Raw genomic sequence first — 14,848 nt, 5'->3', positions numbered from 1 at the left:
AGGTCAGAATAACAGATTGTGTTTAGAGACTTACAAGACTGAAATCAAGACATTGATTACATTGATTACATTCTGTTCTCCAGTCAGTCCTTTTCAAGCACATGTACGTTGCTGATAAATTTAATTCCTCATATCTGTATGCCAACATGCTCTCAATTCTTTTTTTTTTTTTTTTTTTTTTTTTTTTTGGTTTTTACGAGACAGGGTTTCTCTGTACTGTTTTGGAGGCTGTCGGTGCAGCCCGGCCTCGAACTCACAGAGATCTGCCTGCCTCTGCCTCCTGAGTGCTGGGATTAAAGGCGTGTGCCACCACCACCTGGCTCCATGCTCTAATTCTTATCTGTCATTTGGCAACCTTTCCTCTTCAAAGCAGACAATAAAAAAGTCTCTGTTAGTATTCAGGTATCCTACTGGCCTGTCCTTGGGGTTTTGACAGGATATGCTCTCAGCTGTAGCCACTAAGAGTATCACTTGTGCACATTCACTGTGTTCCCTTTTAAAAGGGCCCTGCTCTCTCTCTCTCTCTCTCTCTCTCTCTCTCTCTCTCTCTCTCTCTCTCTCTCTCTCTCTCTCTCTCTCTCTCTCTCTCCCTCTCTCCCTCTCTCCCCCTCTCTCCCTCTCTCCCTTCCTCCCTCCCTCCCCCTCCTTTCCCCCTCCCCCTCCCTGTCTCCCTCTCTCCCTCCCTCCCCCTTCCCCTCCCTGTCTCCCTGTCTCCCTCTCCTCTTTCCCTCTTAACCCTCTCTCCTGCTGCTCCCATCTATGATTGTGAACCCTGCTGCATGGCGTCTTTCCTGTCATAAGCCACTTTTCTTAAATTACAACAGTCTCCCTTGTGCTGAATGTCCTATAAGTGCTGGTCTTTCCTTTTTTCCCTCTATGAAAAGCCTAATATGTTTTAAAGAAGTGACTAGTATGCAAATACCAGGAGGCAATAATTATTTTCAAAATAAGAAAATTAAAAGATATACTTGTTTTTCCCTTGACAAAAATTTATTTTGCTGATATCTTCACATGGTTCAAGCTACTTGGGTTTGTCATTTTTCTCAAAAGGATAACCCAAGACATCTCTAGTTAAAATTGTCTCACTCTTCTCCCCAAAGTCTCACAATCTCTGTGTCAACATTTACATTCTTCACTTTAAAACTTTCTGAACTTGTTTTTCTAATTAATTTATGTTTTTTGCTTCCCAATTTCTTCATTGCTGTGATGAAATACCATGACTAAAAGCAGCTTGAAGAAGAGGATTCAGTTAGCTTACAACAGCATTTCTCAACCTGAGGGTCTTAACCCTTTAAAGGGTCCAATATCAGATATCCTGCATATCAAGTATTTACAGTTCCTAACAGTAGCAAAATTACAGTTATGACGTAGTGATGAAATAATTTTGTGTTTGGAGTCACCACAACATAAAGAACTATATTAAAGTGTCACAAGGCATTAGGAAGGTTGAGGAACACTGGCTTACAGGCTTTGATCCATTTTCAAGGAAAGCCAATCCAGGAACTTTCAGATAGGAACTAAAGCAGAGGCCACAGAGGGATGCTGCTTACTGGTTTACTTCCTTTGGCTTGCTCAACTTTCTTGTATAGCCCTGGCTCACGTAAGGATGGTTACTGTCTACAGTTGACTGAGCACACCTACATCTTTAACAGTCAAGAAAATGCACCCACAGATATGCTCACAAAGGAGGTTCACTCTTTCCAAGTGACTTTGGTTTGATCCAAGTTGGTCAGCACACCATGAGACTGATTACATCAGGGAATGCTGTCTCTATGGTCTGATCATTGTCTAGCTATTAGACCCTAATGTCTAATGGATATTCAATATTAAAAAAGATGGGCAGGGAACAAAAACTAACAGCATGTATGCACATGTCCAAGTGTTATGCCCAGATCATGGCGTCCCCCGGCAACCAACAAGGAGACCGAATCCCATATGTAAAAGCAAAGAGCCTTTATTCAAGTTCAAACGGACTGTCTGTGTGCCCAACATATTGGCATGATGAGACAACCTGAAGCTCAGTTGTAGTGGTTGCTTTTTTTTTTTTTAATGTAGCAGAGGTTGGGGTGAGGGATTTCTAAGGTTCAGAACCCCTGATTGACTGACATTTGTCTAGGGGTGTCTTGGTGAAAGGGCATGGGTGTATGTGCCGGGCTAAGGGACATCAGGTGATTCTATCTACAAAGGTTGGAATGTTAGGAATTTCCTTTCTCCTTGGATGGTCTGCATAGTGGTGCCTGCATAGCCTCAGTCTGAGGTCTTTTCTGGAACCAGGTATTGCCTTAGGGTAATCTGAAACTCAGGCCTCTATTGAGCTTTTCATGGTTGGGCCCTACACTAACCGCCCCCCCCCCCCCGAAAAAAAACCCAACTCTTTATAATAAAAAAGACACTATATATTTGGTGCTAGAGCAGAACTTTGAAAGAATAAACCACAGCCCAAGTTTATTTAAATGTCAGTGTAAAAACAAGGTCCACAGCTGGATTGAAAAAAAACTGTCCTACAGATAGTGAACTCAGGCTTCCAAGCTTCTTGAGATGTTGAACTTTGGAAACAGCATGAATGGACACAGAATAACATAGGCTTGTAGGACTCTTATTTCAACATATAAGACAATTTTGAGTAAAAATATTGCACTTTACAGAACTATTGTATTATGACTGTACTCAAAGTAAATGCCAAACTTTTCAATTGGGCTGATGTTTCTTCAAATACATAGCTATTGAGATTCTTAACAATACTGTGTCCACACAATTGTTTTCTAAAAATGGTCAAATGAGAGCCAATGAAAAGAGAATTAGATCAGAATCCTTAGACACTAGCACGGTAATCTGGGTTACTGCCTGCGCGTCTCTGACCAAATCCTTAACTGAAGCTCCTTTTTTACTTTTATTTTTTTTCCTCCTATAAAATGAAAGCGGCAAATTTTACAGCTCGGGAAAGTGACTACAGAACTCTGTGTCTCACGTGTACTAGATGTCAAGAGTGTTTAAATGGAGTCTTTACGTGGAATCCCTGCCAGGATGTCTCCGGTTTGGGGAAATGATGTCCTCTGGGCGCTCTTACCACCCCAGGACTTACAAACCCAACCCGCCAGCGGGGCCGCGGCTCTCCAGCCCCTGGCGCGTTCAGCCCCCGCAGCCGGAGGTGACGTGGGATCTCCGCGGTCCGGTTCCGCGTTCGCCCCTCCGCGCTCAGGCCCTTTCCCTTAGCCACGCCCCTCACCTGCACGGAAGCTCTCCGGGCCCGCCCCACCCCAACCGGAAGTCTGGTGTCCCCCGGGCTGACAGGAAACACAGTCCGGGGCGCCGTTCCCAGCTCCGCCTCTGGTGACGTAGCCGCCCGCCCCTTGACCCTCGCGGCCCCGCCCCCTCCCCTGCCTCCCTGGCAGAGTGGCGGAGGGCGATGAAGAGGTCCGAGCCTGTGGCTGCTCATCGGGAAGAGGCGTCCTGCTCGTCCTGGGGAGCGTGCAGGTGAGAGGCCTGGCCCGGGCGGGCTGGGCCGAAAGAGGCGGAGGAACGCGGGCGTGGGCTCTCGTCTAGCGCCCGGGCGCCTCGGAGCGCGCGGAGGCCACGGGGCCGCGGGGAGCCCCAGGGAACGGCGGGCGGGCGGGCGAGCCGGCGGGCGGTGGGTGTGGCGGCGTGGGCGCTGGCCCTCGCGGCTCGCCTTCGCCGGGGAGATTTGCTCTGCCCGAGGCTTCGCGGTTCCGGGTCGCGTCGGGCATCCTCCCCTCGGGTCACCGCTTCTGTCCGGCCTGGTCAAGAGTGGCTTGCGGCCCCCGTTGCTTGGCTCCTCTCAGTCAGAGGCTGCTGCAGCGCCACTGTGCCCCAGCCTGCTGTGCCACCGTACTGCTTGGAAAACTGTTACCTGGGGGAGCAAGTTTGGATGAATCGGGTGCAGTTTAGACACCCCGAGAACCCCATTTGGATACGGGGTTGCCGGGGCACGGGGTGGAGCCCAAGGCTCCTATGATTATTTCCCACTTTAGGGTCTTGTAGTTTTTCTTTACCAGCTCGCAAAATTACGGGGATGGGGTGGGGTACTGGTATGCTCTCACCGGTGTTTGGGCTATTTTTCCTTCAGTCATCTTAGAATGAATAAAGCCCCACTTGTATCCTGCCCCGTATAAGAATACTATGTACTAAATCTAAAAGCTATGAGTTTATTAATTTCAGTTAACATAAAGCCTCGAGCATTACATTGCATCTTGAAAAGGATGCTTCAAGTACTGAACTTAAGTAACTGTGTCGACTGCCCAGGCCAATGCTGCTTAAAATCAACTTGAGAAATATTGCTTAATACAAACAACCACCTCTTAGTCGGGACATTTTTATTGTCTCATCGATGTCATTATTGTTTTATTGTCATCGTAATTATTGTTGTTAATTATTACTGGTTTTGAGGCTGGTTGCAAGCCTTCTAGGTAGCCAAGGATGGCTTAGAACTCCTGATTCTCTTCTCTCCTCCCCTGGAGTTTTGAGATTAGAAGTAATCAAACATGGCTGGTTTTGATCATATTCTTTGTTTTGTTTTTCGAGACAGGGTTTCTCTGTATTGCTTTGGAGCCTGTCCTGGAACTGGCTCTTTAGACCCCGCTGGCCTCAACTCACAGAGATCCATCTTTCTTAGCCTCCTAGAGCTGGAATTAAAGGCATGCGCCACCACCTGGCTGAACATAGTCTTCAAACAGTCAGTGAGACAGAACTTTTTGGAAAGTTCGTGCCAGGCAGAGCAGGTGTTCTCATTTTTACTCAGAAATTTAATCCACCAAATTAATTTTGGCCAAAATAAGACGGCAACTGAAAGTGTAATAGAAACAAGATGATAGGAAACTACAAATGCACGTGCGTGCGTATGTGTGTGTGTGCGCATGTGTGTACACTTTTATTACCAGAATAGTATGTTAGATGAGTATGCTGATTTTTATTAGCTGGATGGTGTTGTAGAGTGCAGTTACTGTCTGGTTGCTCTAAAATCTCAACTATACAACCGTACAGAGCAGCAATTAGTGAAATTAACTTAAACACATTTAAAAACCTGAGGAAGTTGATACCTAATAAAACATACATTTGTATAGTAGGACCTTTATTAACCTGTGAATCTGGTCTCATGCATGGTTGAATTTCACGTTATAGAGTATTAATACTCAAAAGCCATATTTGATCTTTAAAAGTTTTGTTGGGTTTTTTTTTTCCCTCTCCCTAGTGCAAGTAAGAAATTACCTACCATGTCAACAGAATCTGTGGAAATCGATGATGGATTATACAGGTAAGAACATCAGAGAATGAAACCCACCTTTTGTAATCGTTAGTTCAGAATCTTATGGTCTGTTTGAAGACTATACCTCTGCAGAACCTTCTACTAATTTCTGGTCTTCTACTTTAAAATCCTAACTTTCTCTTATTTCATTCAATTTTTACTTAATATTTATTTATGTATGTATTTCCATACATAAATTTTCATGAGTGTAGGCACTTATGGCATATGTGTGGGTCTCAGGGATTGAACTCAGGTCATCAAGCTTGGTGACAGGTGCCTTTACCTGCCGAACCATCCTCTGACCAAACTTTAGCTTCCTAAGCTTACAGCTCTTCAGTTTAGGGAGGCTACCAGATTCCAGTTGCATTTCCCTCTCTCTGCTACAACCTACAAATTCTTAAAGGCTACATTTAAAGTAAAGCTGTGAGTGTGATAGCCCTCTCATTTAATCCCAGTTGCAAGAAGCAGAGGCAGGAGAATCCCTGTGAGTTCAAGGCCGGCCTGGTCTACAAAGCTACCTAGTGAAAGTTACATAGTGAATTACATAGCTCCCATTGTTTTCTATCAGAGATTACTGTCTTAAGTTACTGTTATTAATGCTTGAAATGTTTTGTTTCTATTTTACCAGTTTTCAGTTATTTAAAACAGACTAAATCTGATTCCTGCTAATTTCACATAGACCCAAAGTAGAGTCTCCAAGGCTGACCATAAACTTGGATAACTGAGGATGACCTTGAATTCCTCATCCTCCCAGCCTCTGTCTCCCAGGTGCTGAAATAGGCATGCAACACCTGGCCTGTTTACAGAGTGCTGAGGGTTGAGCCCAGAACACTGCATGTGCTAAGTAGTCATGCTACAGAGTCACATTCCTATGCTTTTCCTATCTTGATGAACCTTTGAACTAATACTAAGTCTTTAGAAGTCAACCTAAATGAACCTCACTTTGAAGCTGCTCCATTCCTAACCTGTAAATGCAAATAACCATCTGTATTGCTGATTCTCATAGCTTCTGGTACTTCTGTGTATTGCCTTATACTGTTATTTGATTACCTCAGTGGCATGTCCTAGACATTTTGCTGAATAGTTTACATGTTTTATTTTTTTACCATGTGACCTTTAATAATACCTTTATGAAGTTCTATTATTTTCTTTGTACAATGAAGCTATCCAATGCCTGAAATATTAATTTGTAAAAGAATTAGATGTTTATGTTTTATGTATGGAGTGTTTTTTACCTACATGTGTATGTGTACCACATGCATGGCTGGAGCAAGCAAGGTCAGAAGAGGTCATCGGATGCCCTGGAATTAGAGTTGCAGATGATTGTGAACCACCACATGGGTTCCCAGAACCAAACCCAGGTCCTCTGTTAGAGTAACAAGTGCTCTTAACTATTGAGGCATTTCTCTATCCTCCTAGAATACCGGTCTTAATAAGCAGTATGGACACAGAGTAAAGATCACTGAAGTGCATCGTGGGGAAATGTTTAGAATATTGAGAGGGGCTGGAAATAAGTTTGTTTTAGGAGTTACAGAATTGGAGATGTTAAGGGAGACGATGCTGAATTGTGAATACAGATATACAGATCTTCAAAGAGGAACTAGATGAGCTCTGTGTGGCTTCAGGGAAGTAAAACTAGGGTCACTGTGCTAAAGAATGAGGACATAGTGTTGTTCTGTTAGTGAAGATAGAAATTTAATAGCTAGGACTTTCTCAAAGTAAACTGCCTTGGTGATTTCTTTTTACTGGTCATATTCACTGCTGTGTGACACACCCATTAATAGTGTCACCAGTATAATATAGATCAGAAAAAAATTACAATCATTGACCGTTTACATTAATCAAGATGACTGAATCTCATAAATGTGGCTACTCAGATGGCTCAGTAGTTAAGAGCACATACTGCTTTTACAGAGAACTGGGGCTCACTTCCCAGCAACTGTATCAGGCAGCTCACAACATCCTGTAACTTCAGTTCCAGGATATCGGATACACACTTCTGGCCCCTGTGGGCATCCTTACACACAGACCCCACACATACATATGAATAAATCATGTTAACTTTGAAGAGGAAAATCTCAAGGGGTCCCAACCCTAGACAAAAAGCAATAAGCAAGTAAGGAATGCCAAGAGTGGGAGAAATTTTACCCAGGAAAGAGTCCCCCAATTGACTAAGTGGTCAGCCCTGAATCTATATACTTATGAGCATCATTATTCAGGCTGAGCAGATTGTGTTCATATACTTAGGAATATATACTCATATGTATATGTGTGTGCATGTGCGTGTGTGTGTGCGCGCGCGCGTATGAGAACAACAATTGAAAAGGTGTCAGAAGTTGCCAGGCGGTGGTGGCGCACGCCTTTAATCCCAGCACTCGGGAGGCAGAGGCAGGCGGATCTCTGTGAGTTCGAGGCCAGGCTGGACCGACAGCCTCCAAAACAATACAGAGAAACCCTGTCTCATAAAACCAAAAAAAAAAAAAAAAAAAAAAGATGCCAGAAGCTATGAATTTGTGAAAGAGCAAAGTATGGGGAGAGACTAAGTTATAAAGAAGAGATTGGAAAGAAAAAAAGATATAATAACATTTTAATTTCAAAAATATTGAAGTGAAAAACCATAATGTCAGAGGAGAATCTCCTCTGTAATCTCATTAGAAAGAAACAAAACAAGACACATACTCAAAATGTTGTCATTTACATAAAGTTGAAAACAGCCAAACACACACTAACAGATATTCAGTAAGGAGTAAATGTATATTTTACTTCTAAAACCAAAGTCATAAGTACTAATTGAAAAGTAAAGTTGTGAGCTTTAGGCCAGGAATACAGCTCAGTTAGTAGATTGCTCACCTTTGAGACCAGTCTCCAGCACTGACATCAACTATGTGCAGAACGTTCTGGTTTTATTCTGTTTTTTTTAGAGAACAATGAAGGAAATGATAAAGATATAATTTTCATCTAATCAGACAACACTTCCAGGCTTTTTAAATATTAAAATATGCAAATTATTTTAATATACACTAAGTATGTGGGTGTTTAATTTCAGAAGTAAATATAACCAAAGGGTTACTAAAACTATTGGTTGCTTACACCAAACTCTTTTATGTCTGTTTCTCATAAGAATTTTTTGAAATTTGTATTATCTACAAGGACTGATATATTACCATTTCATATTAATTCAGATAAAATATTGCTACTGACTTGTCAATATAGCAGACGTTTTTTAAATTTTCAGTATATATATTCTTTTAAACCTTGATCTTGCTTGTTCTTGGAATGCATAGCTTAACAAGATCCTAAGAATCTTTACTAGGTCTTCAATGCAAAATAATATTTAAGAATTGCCTGGCTAGTTCTGTCTCTGTCTGTCTCTCTCTCTCTCACTGACTCTAACATTTTTAAGTTAGTTTTTATTACTGTGAATAAATAGGTTATTATAACCTTAGGAATTTATAAATTTTAATCCTCAAACATTTGCCATCCATCTGTAAGTTTCATCCTCCACAAGCCTTGTATAACGTTAGTCCTGTGAATTTAACCTTTTTTTTTCTTCTTTTAACAAAATTTTTTTCATTAATTTTTTTCTTCATTTATCTTACATAGGGACCAACCACAGTTTTCCCTCCCTCCTCCCCTCCTGTTCCTTCCCCAACCTCCTTTCCACCCCCAACAGTTATCCCCCTTTCCATTCAGAAAGGATAGGCCTCCCAAGGGAGTCAACAAAGCATGGCACATCAAGTTGAAACAGGACCAAGTTCTTAAGAGAACTGAATTTTTCCCTCCAAAATCCTGTGTGTATTCAGTTTTAAAACAAAGATAGCAGGCAGAATCCAGTACCTGTAGAGACCACTGAAATGATTAAATGAGTAGAATAGGAGGGAATGGAAAAATGACAAGTCTAACCTCACATAATTCCATAAAAAGGACAGTTCCTACTCCACTCTGCCTTGTTGGAAAGTGGATTGCAGTGCCAGACTACATTCATGTTTCAAAGTGTCTTATATAGTTAGGAACTTGGTTAGCCTTAAATATTATACAAATCATATAAAACAAGTAGAGAATGAATCAACTGTCATGATTGTTAGTTTGTGAAACTTTAAGGTATATTTTATTTTGAAGAAATAATTATTTTGTTTTTCATTGTGTTTCCCATATAGTCGACAGAGGTATGTTCTTGGTGACACAGCAATGCAGAAGATGGCCAAGTCCCATGTCTTCTTAAGTGGCATTGGTGGTCTTGGAGTAGAAATTGGTAAGCAATATTTTTTCCTATAATTTCTATATTATTTTTGAACTAAAATAAAGAATTTAACTCTTATTTTCTTTAGAAGAAATTAGATTAAAAATGTTGATCTTATTTTTTTGATAAAATATTTTGTAGCACAAATATGGTCTTCCACAGAAAAACAAAAATGCCTCTCATGTGATGATCTTAATAGCTATTAATTAAATGATCATTCATTTTGTTTAGACAGGTTCTCACTATGTAACCCTGGATGTCTGGAACTCACTATGTGGAACACACTGGCCTTTAATTCACAAAGATCTGTCTTTGTCTCCTAGTGATTAAATTAAAGGCATATGCTACCATACTTGGCTAACAATAATGCTTAATTCATTATGGTTGCATAGTGTATTCATAAAAAACTGAGAAATGAATACATATCTCTAAATGATTTGATTATGCAAAATTGTATCAATTTTTCTCCTGGATTTTCTAAATTTCTTAAGGAAAAAAACTTATAGTTAACTCACAAATGTGATGAAGCTCATCATATTTTGTATGTATTTTCTATGAATTTGCAATGCTAAGTAATTCCTTTTCTTTTTCCTTTATAGCAAAGAATCTTGTTCTTGCAGGGATTAAAGTGAGTATATACCCCCAGTACGAAAAGTGTTTCGTTATTAACTGTCTCATTTTTGCTGATTTGTAGTGACAGTGTACTTTGTCATATTGTTTCATTTAATGTAACAGAGTCATTAATATTATGTTCTTTTCTAAATTTCTGGAAAATTAAACATAAAAAGAGTCACTTAACACATTCTTAATTACCTATCACATAACTTTAGTTACCATTGCAATGTACATTTAAGTTTCATATATTTGCTTCCCATTCCCTATTGGCTGCAACTGTTAAATTCTTTAAATAAGAACTTCAGATATTTTATTGTTCTTAAATATTTTAGTATATATCTTTAATATAACCACAGCTTACTAAGATTTTAAGCTTAAAATCTAAGGATTTATTAATATTGTTGTATAAGTTAAGTTTTTTTATTGCTATAAAAATCATTTACTCCAAAATTTAGTAGCATCATTTATTATGTTCAGTTTGCATGGGCAAAGATTTTAGCTTGTTCTTCTGTAAGGATCTCTTACAAGGCTGCAAACAGTGTATAGAGGAGCTAAGTTGGCTTGGGGGTGGTTTGTCAAATAATTTGTTTACAAAGCTCACATTTGGTTGTTGCCAACTTTCTCTATGTAGATTGTAGGACTGCAGGCCTTAGTTCCTTACTGGTTATGGACCAGAGGTTACTCTCTGTTTCCAGCCACATGCCTGTCCTGTCTTCTAAATAAAGATGTAATTGTATACCCTTTTCAGTTCTTACCCCTGCATGCATATTATCTCCAGTACGCTGTAAATAGCCTTAGAGGTAGTGTGCATCCTGGTTCTGTTTGGACTTAATGTGTATTTCCCTCTTTTTTTGAAGGCACTGACAATTCATGATACAAAGAAATGCCAGGCGTGGGATCTAGGAACCAATTTCTTTCTGTGTGAAGATGATGTTGTTAATGAGAGAAACAGGTAAAGATATTTGATATATTGTCATGAGGGTATTTTTTGTTTTTGTTGTTTTATTGTTGTTGTTATTTTGTTTTGGTTTTTGGTTTTCAAGACAGGGTTTCTCTGTATTGCTTTGGAGCCTGTTCTGGAACTCGCTCTGTAGACTAGGCTGGCCTCAAACTCACAGAGATCCTCTTGCCTCTGCCTCCTGAGTACTGGGATTAAAGGCGTGCACCACCAATGCCCGGCTGAGATTTTTTTTTAAGATTTCAAAATGTTTTCTATATCAAGGATGCTAGTTTAGTCATAGTGTTTACTTTGTTGAGTAGACACTGCTTTAGATAAATAAGTACTGGCATATATTTATTTCCTTTGCCAAGGTTTTGAAATGAATTTGACATCATTAAAGGAAGTTTTTTTTTACTTAGCAAAGTAATGGGTCTTATACGTGTCTACCACTATAGTTTGCTTTTATCTCCCGGCCCCACATGCTGACCTTCTCAGCCCTCTTCACCTTCTCTTCTTTTGTTTAGATTGTCCTTCCTCCTGCTTTCATGACATACATACTCCATTCCCTTTTTCTGTTGCCTGCCTTGTCCATGCTATATACTCTTCGATCCCTCTGATAGTGCCTTTCCACTGTCATGTCTGAAGAAGTCTAACGTAGGAGTGCTGTCATTAAGAGACTTAAGCTGGAGATTAGAAGTAAAGGGGCATATATAAAGATTGTTGGGCTTGTTGCAGAGTGTGATTATAGTCTTAAGATTGTGTAGCTGTATGAAAAAAAATGAATCTGTGTTTATCTACGGTTCATTTAGTTTTCCTTAAAATTTCATGTGCTGATCCTCCTCCTGTTATTCGAGTATAATAAATAAGAGATTGGTAAATGTATTTATTTTCTAGGGCTGAAGCTGTACTTCATCATATTGCAGAGCTAAATCCATATGTTCGTGTCTCATCATGCTCTGCCCCCTTTGATGAAACCACAGACCTCTCCTTCTTAGAAAAATACCAGGTTAGTATTTTATGCTAAGTATTATCGATAGATTCCAAGGAAATTATATGATATAGCTAGTATAACCTCATATATTGAGGAGCAGAATGAAAAAAGTCAAGTTAAAATAATACCTATTAAATACTCCTTTTGAGAGAAAAAGCCCTAGTAACACCTGAATGTACACTGAGTATTTGGCAGTAATGTACAGTTGAAATTTAGTGGGTTTTAATAATATGCATTGATTTATTCCTACTCTATCTTTTAAAAAAGTTAAAATATCCTTGATAAACAGTGCTTAATAAACATTGGAGAGCTGAAAAATAAACATGAGTAAATTGCACTATGGAATACAGAAATAAGGAAAGCTTTGAGTAAGAAATTAAAAGAAAATTCAGCTTAGCTGATAGTGGTGACACATACCTCCAGTCCTGTTATTTGAGAGTCAAAGAAAGGAGGATTGCCATTGATTTAAAAAAAAAAATGCTGTGTTAAATAGTGAGTACAAGGCCAGATAGTTCTACACTTCACTTTGTGAGATTAGATTTCTAGAAATAATAAAAGTCAGTGTCAGGCTAGAGAGAGAACTCTGGATAAATTGATAGCTTATACAAGCAAAAGAACTAAGTTCAGATCCCCAAGACTCATTCTGATCCCCATTGCTTGCTGGCCATCCAACCTAGCTAATTGATGAGTTCCAGGTTCAGGGAAAGACTATCTTGGAAAAATATAGTGGAAAGTAATAGAAGAAGATACTAGATGTCACCTCTGACTTATGCAAACACATTTAACAAAGTTTAAGTATGCATACACTACACATAAGAACGAAAATACTAATGCCAAAAAGTTTTGGCTGAGAATTCTCCAGCACCTGATAAACACAAGTTTTCAGATTAAAATGTGCTGTAGCAGGGCGTTGGTGGTGCATGCCTTTAATCCCAGCACTCGGGAGGCAGAGGCCGGCGGATCTCTGTGAGTTTGAGGCCAGCTTGGTCTACAAAGCGAGTTCCAGGGCAGCCTCCAAAACAATACAGAGAAACCCTGTCTCAAAAAAACCAAAAATAAATAAATAATAATAAAATAAAAATGTGCTGGAGTTAATACTAAATTTTATATATAATTTATACCTTAATATTAGTCTGTAATGTTTCATAAATATTGATAGAAAACATTAGGGTATAATCCATAAAAATGACCCATCAGAAACATAAATTTTAACATGCATAGAAACCCAAGAAATAAAATAAAAAGTAATTCAACTAGCTTTACTATTCCTAGGAACCTATCCTACTAAGATGAAAAAGTCATTTCAATATAAAAAAAAAATTGAAGGAATTTATTACTACTGGATCAGGCTTTGAAAAGTGCTCCAGGGAGTCCACATTCAGAAACAAAAGAACCCTAGCTAGCATTATGAATACATATGAAAGTATAAATGTCATTTGTAAAGAGTACACAGAAAAGAATGAAAGGAGCCAAACCATGAAGATGAACAAGTCACATTTAAAGACAGGCTCATTCAACAGCCAGTAAACTCTTCAACAGAATCCTTGCATGACCAAGAGGGAATGGAATGGCGTTTTTTATTCCCACGAAGACAGGCAAAGTAAAATGAGTGCTATTCAAGACAAATAGGAGAAACATAAATCCTTACATTGTATTAATTTTAAGTGTAAGTGGACTATATTCCCCAGTTAGATGACACAGATTGACTGAATCAAAAACAAGATTTGATAGTATACCATCTACTAGAAACTCACTTGAGTAATGAACACACAAAGTGAAAGGGGAAAAAATGGGGAAAAGGTATTCCTGGCCTAGGAAGATAGCATAGAGTGCTTTCTCTGCAAGCATGTGGAACTGAATTCTTTTCCCTAGAACTCAGATCAAAAGCAGAATATGGGTTGTGGTGGGAGTAAGATGAGGATTCCAAGAGCTATTCTAGCTGTCTGAGCCATCTTAGCTGAACCAGTGAGTTCTGGCTCAGTGAAAGACTGTGACTCAAGGCAATACAGCAGTCTTCTTACAATAAAGACACCCCAACATCCTTCTCTGACTTTCAAATGTGAGCACACATACACCCACGTTCATACATGTGCCCGCACGCGCGCGCACACACACATGAGACAATGTAAACCAAAGTGAGCAGTAGATATTCTTACATAGAGTAACTGTGAGACGGAAATAGTCTTTTAATTAAGGGATCAATTCAGTAATATCTAAGAAGTAGGATTCAGTACAATGTTAGAGGGACACTTCCAACACTGCAGTTTCATCAATAAACACATCTTCAGACATAAAATTGGCAAGCAACAAGCTGGTTGTGGTGACATATACCTCTTTTCCTATTTGAGACGCAGAGAGGAGGATTGCCATAGATTAAAGAAATTCTGGGTTAAATAGTAAGTACGAGGCCATCCAGTTCTACATAGTAATGATACCCTTCCTCTGTTTCCTCCACAGAAAAATTCAGTGTTGAAGTAGTATAGATAATGTACTGAGCAGCAGACATTTACAGAACATTTCATCCAAGAGTATAGAATATACTTCCTCAGCACATGAAATAGTTCTTAAAATACATTATGTAACAGGACAAAAAATAATCTTGAGATTCACAAAAATTGCTGTAGTGGAGATTAGGCATGTAGTTTAGTTGCTAGATTGCTTACTAGCATGCACAAAACTCTGAGCTTGATGGTCAGCATCAGATAAAACTACATGTAAGACATGCCTATAGTACTGCCACTGTAAAAATGGAGTCAGGAGAGTCAGAAGTTCAACGTCAGTTTTAGCCACATACACAAATTC

At 39.5% G+C, this 14,848-nt stretch overlaps 1 protein-coding gene across 1 annotated transcript in view; it reads left to right on the top strand.

Annotated features, from left to right (window-relative positions):
* The first annotated feature begins 3,331 nt into the window (after positions 1 to 3,331).
* The window catches only part of Uba6 (ubiquitin like modifier activating enzyme 6), a 59,858-nt gene continuing 48,341 nt past the window's right edge, over positions 3,332 to 14,848 (top strand). The window contains exons 1-6 of the mRNA XM_040747285.1: positions 3,332 to 3,474; positions 5,207 to 5,269; positions 9,418 to 9,512; positions 10,100 to 10,128; positions 10,973 to 11,067; positions 11,950 to 12,061. Coding sequence (XP_040603219.1) covers positions 3,407 to 3,474; positions 5,207 to 5,269; positions 9,418 to 9,512; positions 10,100 to 10,128; positions 10,973 to 11,067; positions 11,950 to 12,061 — 462 coding nt within the window. The 5' untranslated portion in view covers positions 3,332 to 3,406. The remainder of the gene's footprint in view (positions 3,475 to 5,206; positions 5,270 to 9,417; positions 9,513 to 10,099; positions 10,129 to 10,972; positions 11,068 to 11,949; positions 12,062 to 14,848) is intronic.

The sequence above is a fragment of the Mesocricetus auratus genome, unplaced genomic scaffold (genome assembly GCF_017639785.1).
Source record: "Mesocricetus auratus isolate SY011 unplaced genomic scaffold, BCM_Maur_2.0 Super-Scaffold_100006, whole genome shotgun sequence".
Lineage (NCBI taxonomy): Eukaryota > Metazoa > Chordata > Mammalia > Rodentia > Cricetidae > Mesocricetus > Mesocricetus auratus.
This window is presented reverse-complemented; position numbering and strand designations above follow the sequence as displayed.